The sequence below is a fragment of the Megalopta genalis genome, chromosome 4, assembly GCF_051020955.1.
Source record: "Megalopta genalis isolate 19385.01 chromosome 4, iyMegGena1_principal, whole genome shotgun sequence".
In the NCBI taxonomy this organism is placed as follows: Eukaryota; Metazoa; Arthropoda; class Insecta; order Hymenoptera; family Halictidae; genus Megalopta; species Megalopta genalis.
Window position 1 is genome coordinate 31928833 of NC_135016.1, and position 16980 is coordinate 31945812.

Here is a 16980-nt window from a genome sequence, read left to right on the forward strand (position 1 = left end):
CTTCCCAAATTGTCCATTTTCGTGGACAACCTGTGCGTCAATTAGAGAAACATCACTGTATACACTAATTTCTCCCTAATTCGCGCTCAGACTGCACAAAAATGGACGATTTGGGAAGAGGAGATACGATTATTCGAGCCTTGCGTCTTGTTTTTATATTTGGGCATCGGTTGGGCTTATTACAAGGCTCGAGTAATCGTATCTCCTCTTCCAAAATTGTCCATTTTTGTTCGAAATTCGAACGCGAATTATTTGTTATTACGCACGTCATTTGTTATTACGAACGGAATCGTCCGATAAGAATCTGCTAGGTCTCCATCTTCTGCTGTTTTAGAAAATATCCCCTATAGGTTAGAGCCGCGAGTGCGCGCATATTTCTTCTTTACTTAATACAATAATTTCTCCCTAACTCGCGCTCAGATTGCGGACACCAACGGACAATTTGGAAAGAGGTGATACGATTATTCGAGCCTTGCGTCTTGTGTTTATAGTTGGGCTTATTACAAGGCTCGAATGATCGAAATTCGAACGCGAATTATTTGTTATATTTTTGCGCTCTAGATTTTAAATTGATCCCGACAGCGTTGATAATCATCGACCAAGTACCTCTTGTTACATTCAATAAAGCGTCCCAAATCCGAAGATTCGTTGCAGACCGTGATCAGAAATTCCAGATAATAGTTACCGGTTGTCAACAACTATAAAAACGAGCCGCAAGACTCGAATAATCGTATCTCCTCTTTCCAAATTGACCATTTTTGCGCAATTAGGGAAAATTTACCTCGCCGGTAAAGCGTCCAGTTTCACATTTATTTCAAAGTTATCGAAATTGTGTTGATTCTCTAATAAGAAACGACTAAATAAAGTTCTCCATTCAACGGCACGCTGTAATAAAAATGGTGCAGAAGGTCTCAACAATTCAGTCTTTTCAGTCCTACGAAACGACACATTCCGGTTACTTTTAGTGCTCGGTAGCTTTAATACCGAAAAGAGAGTCCATTGGTCCTTTAGAAAAAAGAATCTTGAAAATCAGATTATTCGAGGTCGGTAAGTAGACGCGATTCTGTGAGAACGGCATTCTGAAGAGCGAGCGCAATTACAGCAAGGTTGATTGCCGACGATTGCTATTTTATAATAATAAGCGCGATCGCAAGTGTTTCGTGGGATGCTGGGGCAGAAAACCAGCCGCGAACTGCAATTTAGTTGGAACACAGCGATTAGACTCGGGAAACGACACCTCGGCTTCATTCTCGGACAGGTTGTAGTAAGCTTTTGCTTTCCTTTGACGCGCGGCTCGCGGTGAGGACGAGAACGAAGTGCAATGCTCCGTTGAACGTCTTAACCGGTTGCCTTGGAAAAGCTACAGAATAATGGCCACTCAAGATACCGCGCGATTACCGCTCGACTGTCACACCCTCATATTCTTTCGACTTCTAGGCGTGCCGTGCCGTGCCGTTCGCAGTATCTTTTGTTCCAAGCTCCGGTTCGGCGTAAAATCGACGGTGATTCTAGAACGGCGCCGACCTATTCTGGAAACGCCGTAAATCTGTTCGACGTTGGGCTCTCTTTGGTCAGCAAAATGCGGATTGCAAGGATTCTTTGATTAATAGTTTTGCAAGTTGCGGCCAATGCGCCGACGGTCTAGTACTTGCTGCTTGCTGTTACTTTTATTGGTGCGCGTACTATTTATCAGTGATTACCGCAGTCATTAATTAGTTTATCACGATGATTAGTCAAGGAAAGTGAAATACACAGCAGCGAACATATATAATAAGTAGAATCTTCAAATACTGTTACGCTACTTTCAATTTATCACAACTATCCAGACGAGAAATATATTTTTCGTCGAGTTCGGCTGTGCGCAAATTATGCACAGCATTTTGCATAATAACGACAACTTAAAATATTCAGCTTATCATCTAATATCTCGTTGACAATATTCTTTCACCTTCCTAAGATCCCTTTTACTACTTGCTCCAGCGCTTTAATCGTTTCCGTAATAAAACGAGACAATTTCTGTTTTCCGTATATCTTTTCTTTTCCCTTCGTTCAAAGGCGAATCTTTTGTTCCGAGAAATGAGTAGCACTCGCGTTCGGTAAATTATGTACGAGAAGCCGTCGTCGCAAAGTCTGACTCTCGTTATAGCGCAAGGAAGTTAAGAGTCTCGGCGCTATATTCGAACAATAGAGCGATCGAGTGCGCGAGTCCTGACAGCGTCGAGATCGCAGAAAAACCGGGGTTCGTCGATCAATGCAAATCGATTCCCCGCGGCTGGAAGATAGCAGTATCACCAGCATCGTCGTCGTCGTGACACGAAACTCGTTCGTCAAGGGAGCGGAATAGGAGAGACCAACCACTGCGTGGCGATCCGATGGCGCACGCGAAACGACAGAGCCAGTCCAGTTCTGCGTAAAGAAACCAGGCTAACAAAGATAAATATTTCCTGATCGGCGTCCATTAAGACCGGCAACCTTGGTGTGTAGCCGGCCGCCGCGCGGCCACGAGGTAGATTTAGGTAGATCTTGCAAATGAGCCTCTACCGTGCACTTGCCATTTTGTTTCCTGGGTAATAAATATGCTCGAACTCTCTAGAGGGGTCGTAGAAAGGGTTGGCCGAGGGGAACGATACAGCATCGTATTTTCTGCCCGTTCATGCGGAATCGGCATGTCGTAGATATCGTTCGCGACCTTCCTCTCTTTCTCTCTTTCCGGCACGGCCAGAGAGAGAGAGCCGAGTGTTGGGTTGGGTTGGGTTGGGTTAACGGTGTATCGGGGACCATGTCGGTGCTATTTCTTCGTTTGTCCACCGGCAAGGATGTCACGGCCTTTTAGACGCCGGACAGAAGAATAGGCCGAACTATTCGTGTATTTTCGGGACCCTGTTCTCTGGGGCACAGGTGCCCCGTTAACACTTCCGTGTTGCACGCGACCGTTAGAGGATTATCGATTGTACCGCATGCTACGGCGAGAATTGGAATCTAGAGACGACGTGGTTTATTGGTGACGTGATCGCTAAAGCGAGAATGCTTCAAACTTTAATCCCTCGGTGAAAGGAGAAGCCTAATGTACCTGTAATGTACTTGTAAAGAAGCGTGCGCCTGTGGTTGTTACAAGGAAGAACGCCGCATCTCGCGTGTTCTCACTTCCGACATATTCCGTCGCTTAATGTTCCGATCACTAATTAATATAACCAGTGTGTCTCCTGACTTTCTTTTTCGACCTATCGAATTTGTTCTCACGATTTTTCCTACGATAAACACGTCAAGCTTTTTAATAAATTAAAAAACGTTTTAATAAATGCGTTACATTTTTCGGATGCATATCACACGATGATGTTTTCTTCTTCTCACGGTCACAGATACATTCCAGATAGCACGAAGGCATCTTATATACGTTCTATGCGCGTCCGCGGCAAACGTTGTCGAAATGACTTGTGAAAAATGAACTAATAAGTTGATCGAATATTTTGGTACTTCTATAAAAAAGGAAAGAAAACATGATGCTGTTCTCTGTATCGCCGTCAATTGTCCGATTCAAGTTCGGTATTATTCTGAATCACTTATTCTGAATCACCCTGTAAGTCTCGCGAGGCTCCGCTTATTGAATAAGCATAGGCTTGCGGTGGTTCTGCAAGTATTAATGAAACATAATATAGAAATGATCCGAAGCAAATCGGCCCCGCGTTAATACGCTCCAATTGACTTCCAGTTGTTATAATTTACTGTAAGAACGTCGCCGATAAATAATTTCCCCGCATTGCGCCCGCTTAAGATATACTCATCAGTTTAATACCAGACATTATTATAATCCGCTCGGCCAGTCGGGGCACACGGCAACGGAATTAACAGTTGTCAGGCGATAAGCCGCACCTAAAACCAACTGGATTGAGACTGTGGTGACTCCAGGTGCTGCCTGTGCGACATGTCGTCGGACAAAGACGAGTTACCAGAAGTCGAGACCACTTGACTTTTCAAGTTGTCTTTCGAAGCTGCCACGTGTCGCGTCTTTATCTACGCGGCGTATCTTTGTGTGTAAATCTAATCTAAAAAATTACTCGTTATAAAAAGAGAATCAAACACTTTTAGACCTTGTTAATTTAAAAATAAAAGTGCATAAGTGCGTAAAGATCCACTTGTCTTCTTACGCAGAGATAAAGTATATGATTATTTTTCTTTCGCAGCTATAAAAATATACTTATTGTTATTATTATTATTATTATTGTTGTTGTTGTTATTATTATTATTTATTATTATTATATATATATATATATATTATATTATTATATCATATTATATTATATTATATATATTATTATTATTATTATTATATACTTTTTATTTTTTTGTTATTACTAGAACGCGTGAAATCGTTTGTACGTGTAGCATTATGACAGCGACGACTGAAAGTCTCTACATATACAGCACCGAAAAAGACAATGCCCAGAAATTACTACGAAGCCAGCACACGATGTCTAAATGCCCTAACTTCCAGAAGACTGCTTCTAGAAGACTCCGTTAGACAGTAAGACTGTGTCAGTGTTGAGTCAAAAGAGTTTGGTCCGACAAAAGTTCAACGTTGTTTCGTCTCAAAATTGCCAATTCACTTTCACCAGAAATCCTGCACACGCGAAGCAATAATAAGGTTAAATTAAGGTTACCCGTTCGCAACTTTCGCCGAGATAGATACGGGAGACCGGCGTCGCCGCTAGAACAACAGTCGTCCCGAAAGCGTTGATATTTACCGCGCACCGCCGCGTAAAAAAAAAGAGAAAAAAACGGGTGCTCCAAACGACTCCGTCGATTACATAAGAACGCAAGAAAACTTGGTTGCCTCGGAGCCATTCGTAGCGGTGGGTCTCGGGCGTTATAAACTAAATAAATAACGCCCAACACCTGGTCTCATCGTATCTGCGTACATGTCGCAGGGGAGATTAATAAATCGCTCCCTTCTCTGTTCTGTTCTCTCGCCGACGCGTGCTGTTCGCGCAAAAATCTAGGTAAGCCCATTTGCCGTAGGACCGCGTAAATCACCGTCATTGTCTTGTTGCTTTATTGCCGGTGGTGGCTCTGTCGGACCCCTCCGCGTGCCCGATCGGGCCCCGCTCCTGCCCCATCCTCACCTTTTCCAGCTGGGTCCGCTGCTGGTGCTGCTGGTGCTGCTGCGGCTGCCGCTGCTGTTGCTTCTTCTTCTTCTTCTTCTTCCTCTTCTTCCTCTTCTTCTTCTTCTTCTTCTTCTTCGTCATCGTCGTCTTCTTCTTCTACTTCTTCGTCTTCTTCTGCTTCTTCGTCTTCTTCTGCTTCTTCTTCTTCTTCTTCTTCTTCTTCTCGGCTACCATCGGGGCCGGCTACGCTCCCTCGCGCGCACGTACACAAGGGGCAAACGAGGCGTTAGCTTAAGTTAATTCAACCGACTGACTCGCCTCCCAGGTTGTGAATCGCCGCACCGCGCCGGCCGGAAGTGCACGGATCGTTTCTGTGTTACTTGAACGCAGAAGAAACGCCAGGAACGGAGTCGCCGGCTCTCCCGCGGTCATTACCGCTGGAGACGCGCACCATCAACAGATGGCAACGACGCGAACTAGCTGCCCGGCCCGTTCTCGTTCGAGCAGAGGCCACGCGAAATTTTGTTTACCGCCCGCTAACGAAGAAAAGCGGGCTTGTTGGAATTCTATATACTGTACAATTTCAACTTTATATGGGCTACGAGAGAACTTCGAGTTCGTGAAATGTTAAGAGAGCCGACGTTCTTTCATTTTTGGACATCGATTAAAATTTGTTAATTCGATTAAATGATCGATGAAAAGGATTATACATTGATCGTTGAAAAGTCGATCGTCGATTTGACGATCGATGATTGATAAATGTAATCGTCTGTCGTTCATTAAAGGCATTAATCGTCGAAAAATCGACGAACGAATCGATCGTCGATCGTCGGTCGAAAGAGACAAATAATAATCATTGATTTATTAATGGAATTGCAAAGGTAATTCGATGTAATTCCGTATTCTTGTATCGGAGGTGGGAACAGAATTTTTACTTTAATCGTTAATCGTGACAAAACAATTGAAAGAAATTTAATCGTTAATTACGATTAACGATTAGCGGTAATATTAAAATCGTTAATTACGATTAACGATTAACGGTAATATTTAAGTCGTTAATTACGATTAACGATTAACGGGGTGATATTTAAGTCGTTAATTACGATTAACGATTAACGGTAATATTTAAATCGTTAATTATGATTAATGATTAACGGTGACAATTAAATCGGTAGCCGTTGATTTCTTTGTTGCCCAACCATGTCCGCGGCGCAGCGATCATTCTCCGGACATAAATTGTCAGAGCGGCGAAAGTCCGCGAGAAAAGTGAAGTAGTGTTCGAATTTATCTTGGCGAGACGGCGGCGAGTAACGCGCCGCTACTTCTGCGAATCGGCGTATAATTCTAATCCCAAGCACGAATCAAATTCGAGGGATGGCTGCCGCGCGTAATTTTTGCAACATCCGGTCGACGCGGGGACCCGGCGTTCGACTAATCCCCACGGCGACAAATCTCGAATGACGTTCTACTCGGTGCCACCGCGGTGGTAAATGCCGCCGCAATAAAATTAGGCTACCACGTATAATGTGTTCCGATGCTCGCCGTGATTTCTCATCCTCCCGCGAATTATCTCTGGCAATTCTCGGCTACGCGCGACGCATTAGTCATGTTTCCTGGGGGAGAGGCCGCGGAGGGAGGGAGGGAGGGAGGGGGTGTATGTGACTTATATTCATCCGCGTAATCCTTTTCATACGATCAAGATCGCCGACCGTGTCCCGTTCACGGTGGTATCTAGCAACAACGAGAAAAATCTTCGACAACAACAGCCTTTCGACGCTTTGTTTATTGTTCGGTAGAGTAATTGTTTATAACGTTATGTCGTTGCGACTTCGCGATTAAATACGTTTCAATTGTCGGTGGTTGATTTCAGAAAATTCTCCGGGCGCAATGCGTTCAGGCGAATCGTTCCGCATTCTTCATTCCAAATTGTTACACCTGTCTCGCGCCGATCCAGTACAATCCCATTGTGTTACCTTCGGACGTATTCGGGTAAACGCGAACTATTCAAAGAGAAAGGGAAAGAAGTTCGAGGGCGATGAAATTCTCGAAGGAAAAGGGAAATTGCTCGCCTCCTCGCAGCTCGAGCACGCATATCGCATTCAACGAGTCAAGAACGTATTATACTTAATACACAAACAACCTACTCGCCGGCCCACCTATCTACGTAGGCAGATACCTGTACGGCGCAAACTACCAGAAGCAAACCACCTTAATTTCTTCTATTTGTCTGGCACGAAAAATATGTTATGACAGGGATTGATTGGTTCTAGTCGATGATCGAAACTTTTAACGAAACCACTTACTTCCTGTAACGTAGCACAAGTCCGCTTCATCGCTTGTCGCGCCTATCTAACACAGATAAAAATGAAATATCTTCGCGTTCCATTGTGTGGAATCTACAATATTGAATACAAAATCAAATTGTAATTTACGCTATAACTGTCACAAATCTAAATGCTGAGTCTGCGGAACGTTTAATGATAATTTAGACATTCGATTTCAAATTAACCTTCTGCGACCATGTTAAATTTTCCTCTACAGTGAATTATTAATTTGTGCAAATAGAAATGCGATTGACATATAAATATATATTTATTGACGTTTATATGTATCAGAAATAATTCCAACGCACGCCTCAAATTTTAATTTACACTACAACTGTCACAAAACTAAATGCTGAGTCTGCGGAACGTTTAATGATAATTTAGACATTCGATTTCAAATTAACCTTCTGCGACCATGCTAAATTTTCCTCTACAGTGAATTATTCATTTGTGCAAATAGAAATGCGATTGACACATAAATATATATTTATTGACGTTTATATGTATCAGAAATAATTCCAACGCACGCCTCAAATTTTAATTTACACTACAACTGTCACAAAACTAAATGCTGAGTCTGCGGAACGTTTAATGATAATTTAGACATTCGATTTCAAATTAACCTTCTGCGACCATGTTAAATTTTCCTCTACAGTGAATTATTAATTTGTGCAAATAGAAATGCGATTGACATATAAATATATATTTATTGACGTTTATATGTATCAGAAATAATTCCAACGCACGCCTCAAATTTTAATTTACACTACAACTGTCACAAAACTAAATGCTGAGTCTGCGGAACGTTTAATGATAATTTAGACATTCGATTTCAAATTAACCTTCTGCGACCATGCTAAATTTTCCTCTACAGTGAATTATTATATATGTATATATTATATATGTATCAGAAATAATTCCAACACACACCTGCTTTTCATGCCTATTCTTAGAAACTAGGGCTACCAACGTAAGCGCTGATGGTGATTATTTTTTACAGATGCTTAACTTTTAATATCTTTGTTCATCATTTTCCTATATTTTTCGATGCTTATTTTTGAGATGCATAACTAAGAAATTGAGATATTCGATGACACTTTTAGAGTGCTGGATGATAATAGACTATTAAAAGATTTTCGAGACTTAATCGGAAGACAGAACCGATCCTCGAAGACTCAATGTTTCGAATAACGAGAGTTAGTGGAAATGTAAATGTAATTTGTTCGTGGCGTGCCACCCTGTATGTAGAACCGAAGCTGGCGTGATATCACGACATCGGGATGCAGATGTTTAAACCTACGAGAGCATAAGTTGGTAGGAGGAAGACATGCCGGTACCCGCGCTTAAACTATACTCGTTACACGCCGTTATTAATGGTCGATGTTTCACGCTAGACTTGCACGTATTCACCGGTATTCACGTGTCGCTCTAATCTGCGAACGCCCACGAGAGAAACGTTTTATTCAACCGACGAATATCGGACGACCTAGAAGAGTCAATTAACGGGGCCGAGAAGTCGTAATTCTCACCCCCGACGCGTCCGTCCATCGCGGATCACCCACGCTGTCTACCGGAAGTGAAATTGCATTTTTTCCAAAACTCTCGATCATTTTTTCTATATCGTCTTACAGCGACGCAATCGATCATTTGTAGGCGGATGGAAATAACCCCTAACGGAAACCAGCGGTGGGAAAACTTCGTTCGATCGACGAATAACGAATAAGAATGAAATTTGTATTCGTTGTTCGCGAGTGACGAATAACTATTTGTGCACCTGAAGAAATCGTAATCGCCTCGATTCTTTGATTGTCACATTTACGTATCTTTGTCTCGCTCGCACACCATGCTAACAAAGATTTGCACGGCTCGAAGTCCAACGATATCTCTGCCTACGCCGATGTTATACACAGTGTCCCACCTGACTCTGTCAACCTTAGTTAGTCTCTTAGTTAAGCACAGTTCCATCGGTTTTGGTAGTTCAATAGTTATGATTTAACACGTTCCGTGCCGAGCTTTTTTTACTCGAATCTTCACACTTTGATATTTTACTAAAACTTGATGTATTACGGGCAATTATTAATTCTCGTACACATAACAACGTAACAAAAACTTATCAACGCCCATTCTTGCGGTGGAAATTGATTCTTCGGTTCTAAATTTCTTGTAAACAATTTGTTCAGTTCACTAAGTAAACATGCAAGCGTGTACCATCGATGGTACACGTGGCACGGAACGTGTTAACGAAAAGGTTGCAGCACTTTATTTTACAAGCTTGTAAAATTAACAATATTCAACGTATTCAAATGTGATCAAAATCTAAAACAGTACCCCAAAAGATGTCCCATTTTGTTTTTTCGCGTGGAATAACTCTACGATGGCTTAGAAATCAATTATTTTTACTCGCGAAAACAAATGACATCTTATTCACAAATAAATCATTGCAGAAAAATTCACTGAAGTTGCAATATTGCGAGGTTTATTTTTATGTTATGAGATAAAGTTGAAATCGGGTCACCGCATGAGCTTGTACTCGATTCTGGCACCCTGATCAGTACAAATCTTTATGACGTTATACCTGATCAATTTGTTAAATAAACAGTAGATCGCCTGTCGTTCTTTCGAAACGAGGTAAGTCAGTCTTCTTCGCGCCCCGACAGTCAATGCCACGTTCTCTTTCGAAGCGAGCAACTATTTGCCAATTAACAACAGATTTTTATAGTACAGGTATTTATCTATTTTTTTCTGGGAGAACTAAGTCAACTGTGAACAATATTTTTCAAGTATCCCGTGATAGATTACATGGCTCGAACGTTTCTCAATCATCGCTGATAACACTGTTTTGCTGATAACATTGTATTTGTATGGTATGTTTTCAGAATTTGTCATAAACGTAACCAGTTTGTGGCGAAATTAGGTTATAAATTTTTACTTATATTTTTTACTTAAATAAATTTTTGATCATACTTTTAGAATTATTATTGCGAAATTACATAACAGCGTACTCTAGTATGTGTTATAAAATATAGCTCGGTCGATTCACCGGAGATTTAAAAAGTGTATAATTATTTGTACGTGGATATTACAGAAATATCTGGGTCCGAAGGGACCCATCTATGACCGCACAAGTGTCAATATAATTCACATTATTTCACAGAATTTCTAGATCTGTCCCCGATCCTTTTGACTTATTTATCTTGTGCATCGTAATTTCGAACACGGTGAATACTTTCAAGGACGATTACGTGAGCATAACAAATTCTCTTCCGCATTACGCGAGACTCGACTATATAGAATATATACGTGATACACGTAATCCAATTTTGTTTCAGTTCAAGAATATTCCTGATTATGTCTTTCGAGTCTATTTTCTCTGTCCTAATTCTACGTTTACACTGAAATGTTCCTTTATTGTGTAATAGTAAGAATGTAACTGCTTGATTTATAGATGAACTTTTGTTATCTCATTCCATTTTCTATACCACGAAATTTTCGTTTACAGACTCTAACATTTAATTACATTACTTTATCTCTTTTTTATTGGCTTCACAAAATTATGCGCCTTTAAAAAAAAAAGAAGGAAAAAGGTTCGTCTCGCGAAACCATTAATATGCAACAGTGACCATAAAAAAGTATGTAGTAATCACTGATCGCCTCTGATTACTATAATATTATTCGTACGTAATTCCACTATAAGAACGGTAAAAACAAATTATCATTATTCCTGTATGAGAAGTATGTAAATAATCCTCTCAGTGATCGTGTCACAACATCGAAAAACACAAGAAAACAGAAATAATTCAATTGTTATCCTATCCGCAACAACTCAATGGAATACAATAATTGGAACCGGTGACAATGACTCGTGATGTCGACAGCATCCTTTATTCATTACATGCAATACGCTAAGAACCATCGGTAAATGGTCTTTTATTTCTTGCATGTTATAAATCATTTTTTTAGGAAAACGTGTTATACAAGGAAACCGATGTAAAAAGCTGTTTGACATTATTTTTCATCGGGAATAAGAAGTTGAATTTACGTGATTATTCAGTTGTTATTGAGGTTTGCTTCCATATATGATTATCTGATAGATTTTAGCACTTATAGGATTTGCGGAGTATTTATAGGATAAGAAACTATTTTTATAGGATAAGAAACTATAAGAAACTATACATTATTCATATTAAACGTCACTGACGTTTTTGTTCAATTTTCACATCAGAAAATCTTGTTGTCCATGAAATCAATATTTCTTACGCTGGCGTTACCAAATAAAAATTATATGATATCGAACGTGAAATTGATTTTATTAAGAAGGCTATTGAAGATAACTCGATGACATCGCGATGCAGAAAATATTTCACTAGTCACTGATCCTTAAAGCAAATTATGTTAACTCATTGTATGTGGTAGAAAGTCATCTAACGAAAAGTTTAAAAAAAGGATGCAACAAAAATGTGGCAAATATGTACGTTAATAAAGAAGTGTCTTTAATCGTTGATTCAATGTGGGCTACGACAAAAAAGTACGCAATATTCGTGGTACATGCTGGTACATATGAGCTACCATGTCTACATATATACTGTTTTAATCCGTGATTCAGCTGCAACGCAGCAAACGCGTGTTATTTCGTCTTATTTTCGTTCATATTTGCGAAGCGTCCGTGATTTTCAGAATGTCGCAACTAAATACCTGCTACTTACCAATCAAGGATACGCAGGTATACATTAATAGCATGCATTTGCCATCCTGTAGCAGAATCACGCACAAAACGAGTAAACACGCACTGTTCATACCTTCACATCAGCACGTACATTATGTGTAATCTCTTTGTCTTGTCCCGTATTAAACCAAGAGAAAGTGTATCGATGCGATGATTTATCACATTTCACATTTTTATTATAACTGCGGATAATCACGTTAATTTCCAATTATTTTAAGAAAAAGGACAGAAATTCCTACATCGTCTCGAACCCATCTTGCGTTCAATCTACAGTAACAATGTAATTAACTTTCATTAATATTCAGGTTTTCTTAATTTTTTGAACATGCGTTTACGCAAAGATGTATGTATTTACGCAGAGATGTGTATTGTAGTTACAACATTTTCATAGAACATTTAAGGACCTTTCGTGTGACATTTATTCATTCGAACAAGTAAAATTGAATAATTTTCCACAAATGCACCTTTACACTCTCAATAATCTCTGTTCTAATAAAACTTGGATTATTCTATTTTATATATTATATTATTATATTATATACTATTATATTATATTATATTATATTTTATATTTAAGTTGAAATATCAATAACGTTTGATATATAACAAGAACTGAATAAATTCAATCTTCTCGTTTTTTTAAGGTGATACTTAGTCACTTTTAATGCTCCATGGATTCAATGTTAAATTATGGAAATAGCGTAGAAAAGTGTGTAAAGTTTTACTGTCAAATTGACTTTCATTACGTTATCAAAATAGTGCAAAGAAGCATGTTCCTAGAGCTCGGAAATATGAAAAGGCTTTGATTACAGAAGAAGTGTAGAAAAACTAATTGGAACAACGGTACGTAAAATTCGCGGTGAATTCATTCCTCTTATCACTTGACTCCGGCGACTACCTTTGTGTCACTGGCGTCGTAATGGATTTGCACAATTGCCTCGGGTCACTACGATATCGTTTTTCATTTCTTCCTCGTTGCGTGACAGTCCGATGGAGTGGGCAGTTTTGTATATATTGGCAACAACTTGCGATCCATCTCATAACGCTAGTAAACCATCGTGATGGAGAAGTCACGTTTGAATTCGACGAAATTGTAGTGCACGGTCGAAGAAACGATACAACAACAATGTCGAAGTTATTCAACATACTATTCCTCGGCATACTAATCGCAAAGGACACTGTCGTCGCAGGGTTATGTACGTTCAAACTTCCCCGAAATTTTCTGTAATAGAAATATCCTGAAATTATTCTCGTTCAAAACAATGTCGTTTATTTTGTAGGCGATCTTAAAATCGATCCTGCCATCCTTCAGAAAATTCATCTGCAAGTTTACAAAGGGTTCGTGATCGACTAAAAGTATCCGATGCTTTCTAAACCCATCGTTCCGATTCAAAATGATCTTGATTCACGTTTCACGTATTTCTTGCGACAAATTATTTCACCCTTATGCACCGTTCCGATGATCGATTCGGGTCAACAGTAAACTTTTGTTTCGAATTATACTTTCACGAATGTTGACAGCTATCAGTCTTCGCTATTCAATGAACAGTGTACAACACGTTACGTTTTAGAAAAGTTTAGGCATACTACATATAAGCCGTTTATTTTGAAAGTGGCATAAGTCACTTTACCGTAATGAAAAGTGGTGATTTTTTAATGTTTGTACGAAATTATTTATACCGAGAAAAATATCAGATACTGAGATAACAAATACAAGTAAATCTTCTCGAAAGTTAGCATCCATATTTTTAAACGTGTTAAAACGCAAACCCTTAAATATATCGACTTAAAAACAAAGTGACTTATGCCACTTTCAAAATAAACGGCTCATATTCCACATTTGTTCGTACAATTTTTCGCGTATTCTTCACAGACAGGCTTTATTGATTATTAACATTGTTCTTATTGCAGTGACAGTTCTTCCTTCACGTTCACCGAAAGCCATGTGACGAACCCAGAGATCATTGCGCAGGACATTGTCCACGGCGATGAGACCATTCTTTACGTTCATGGGTTCATGGAAGATACAAGTGCCGATAACGTTATGGTTATACCGAAAGGTACCGGCAGTCATAAAGGAACGAGATCGTTCTAATCGTTGTAGAAACGAACATCTCAATTTTCCCATTTTGTGTTGACAGCGTATTTGGATAAAGGTGGCGTTAACGTGATCGTAGTCGATTGGGGAGAGATAGCGCTTAACATCAATTACCTTTATGTTAGCAGCCAAGTGCCTTACATAGGAAAGGCAATCGCCGAATCTATGGAAAAGCTAGCTGACGTGATCGATTTGAACACGTTGCACGTGATTGGACATTCTTTGGGTGCTCACATTGCTAGCCACATTAGTAAATTCATGAACGTTACTCTAAATCGGCTAACAGGTACGTGAAAAAAAAATTAGTTTCGCAAAACTTGTCTTTACAAAGAGAGTTTTTTCCTTCTCTAATTGTTTTCGAGTACGTACCGGAACTATTTAATCGCTACTGTTCTCATTTTATGCACATGAAGTAATCGATATTTTGTTGATCAACGTCGTCCAGTTAGGAGGAGTATTATACAGGGTGTCACTGAAAGGTACGAGCGGGCAGCACGTGATCCCTCATAAAAAAATATAGGATAACTTCTTTTTGTTTGAGGCTTAGTTTTCGAGAAAATCGAGTTTGGAAATTCGTTTTGTATGAATCGACGAACCGTATCTTAGCCGGAAGTGCATGTATGGAAAGCAAATTATGAAACTAGATTTTCTGGAAAATTAAGCCCAAAACAGGAAAGTAATTTTATATTTTCCTCATGTTTTTTTATGAAGTCCGCTTGTACATAACCTTTATTTATACCCTATATTAATTATAGAGCTATTAACGTTAAAATCGCTGCGGGTCTTTAATTTTTATTGTACAACTTTTGAAATTATAATTATTATTATTTTATTGAATGAATTTATGATAATATTTGAAATTGAATATAAAGTGACGATGACAGCGAGAATGGTTGAATAAAATAACAATTAAAAAAAGATTAATCTGAAATTATATCTTGAAAATTCAAGGGACAAGTCTAAAAACAATGTCTTGAAAATTAAAGGGACAAGTCTGAAAATTATTTCTTGAAAATTGAAGGGACAAGACTGAAAATTATTTTCTTGCTGAAACCTAAAAGTTTGACGTCGACCATCAAATTGAGATTAAAACGAACAGTACTAACAATAAGTACAATTGACAGAGAAATTGTTGGTTGCAGGACTAGATCCCGCGTTCCCCCTGTTCTATCCTTCCGCGTGCCACATTAAGAAAACCGACGCAGAAACCGTCGTTATCCTTCACACGGATGCTGGCTTTTACGGTACGCCTATCGACACGGGAACCGTTGATTTTTATGCGAACAAGGGAGTCAGTCCTCAACCAGGTTGCCCTATAATCATTGGCGGAGGTAAATCATAATACACGTCGTTAACACATTCAAGTTTCCTCGGGGATAAAATGTAGCGAATTTTAATGAACGCCGAGCACGCCACTTACTACTTGACAACCAGTCATCTATGTAATTCATAAAGCATTAGCTTAAGATATTTGAACGGAATCGCAGATTATTATTGGTCGCCACTTGACGGCGGTTTTCAAAGTATCACAATATATTGTGCATTTTTCTCGAGAGCTATGTAATGCTCAATTACAATATTAGGTACCCCAGAATCATTATTAAATCTTGCATCAAAGTTATCGCCTCGGATGTGAAGTATTTTGCGTAATAAATATTCGATTCGTCATTTTTCTTTTTTTTTGCAACGCCGAGAAAAATGATCGTTTTTGCATGCGACGAGTCCGCGGGGAAAAAGGAAGCGTAAAAATGTTTAATATATAGGGAAACGAAAATTGACTTTTCAATTTATGATATTTGAGTATAGCTCGGAAGTATTTTATTCGCAGTATAACACGATATATGTTAACGATTACGTCCCGTACACGCTTTGCTCGTGGAATTAATTAGAGTTTCAGTGGTAATTGATACGATCGTTGAATTGTTGATCACTTGCTGCGGACGATTATCTCGGATGAAATGTTTTTATTCAAAGAAATCTGCAGCCATCAAAGATCCACCAAGATCTTCGCAGAATCAGTGACAAATCCTGAGGCGTTTCCATCGCGTAGATGTATTGCCAGGTTCAAAGATGGTGAGAGGGTATACTTCAATGATTCCACGCCAAAGAACTTGTAAGTTTACTAAGAATAGTAATCACTAGAGCGTGGAGTATTATGCGAACTCCTATTATATTTTCATTCTTCCATATACTCTAATTCGAAGTTAAAAAAACAATTAAGTAAAGAACGAAACTATTTTGCTGTCCATTCTTGCATATCATCTATTAATAAGAATTAATACGTTGCATATTCTTTTTCAGACACGGTGCTTACTGTTTCAATACAAACAAACAGTCGCCATTCGGCCAACAATCTTAATTTCTACGCTGAGATACGAAAAGGCTCATAAGTGAGTATAGTAGATATAATAACATAATAAGAGAAAAGTCTCCTAATTATGTTGCAACGATGACCATTTCAATAAAATTTTACAAACTCTCCACCGGAGACAGTTATTTTGTGTTTATTACTGCCGTATATTATTTTCAATAATACTTAACATTCGAAGTTTACAAACGAACAACACGTATGTCGAGCATTGTCAGCAAACATTCAACCACGTACGTCTCCTCGCCATTGTCAACCGAATCGTTTCCTGCCTCCCAAAGTCACAAATGGTGCTTCCGTTGACAAATTGTGCAAACGTCTGAGAGCAACTAACTTGGTAAAGTGACGCACTGTTGAACGATTAT

The 16980-nt window shown here is 39.2% G+C and overlaps 1 protein-coding gene across 1 annotated transcript; it reads left to right on the forward strand.

Annotated features, from left to right (window-relative positions):
• The first annotated feature begins 13182 nt into the window (after positions 1-13182).
• Positions 13183-16735, forward strand: LOC117218413 (phospholipase A1). The gene is made up of 7 exons (XM_033466759.2): positions 13183-13345; positions 13430-13487; positions 14061-14209; positions 14291-14533; positions 15390-15578; positions 16222-16360; positions 16549-16735. The coding sequence occupies exons 1-7, from the start codon at positions 13276-13278 to the stop codon at positions 16604-16606; spliced, it is 906 nt and encodes a 301-aa protein (XP_033322650.2). The 5' UTR covers positions 13183-13275; the 3' UTR covers positions 16607-16735.
• Positions 16736-16980: the final 245 nt, after the last annotated feature.

Excerpts from the sequence above, each read along its gene's own strand:
- LOC117218413 (XM_033466759.2), top strand. The coding sequence starts at position 13,276 with ATGTCGAAGTTATTCAACATACTATTCCTCGGCATACTAATCGCAAAG. Across the intron at positions 14,210-14,290 it reads CGTTATGGTTATACCGAAAG|CGTATTTGGATAAAGGTGGC; the intron begins GTACCGGCAGTC and ends TTGTGTTGACAG. Across the intron at positions 14,534-15,389 it reads TACTCTAAATCGGCTAACAG|GACTAGATCCCGCGTTCCCC; the intron begins GTACGTGAAAAA and ends TGTTGGTTGCAG.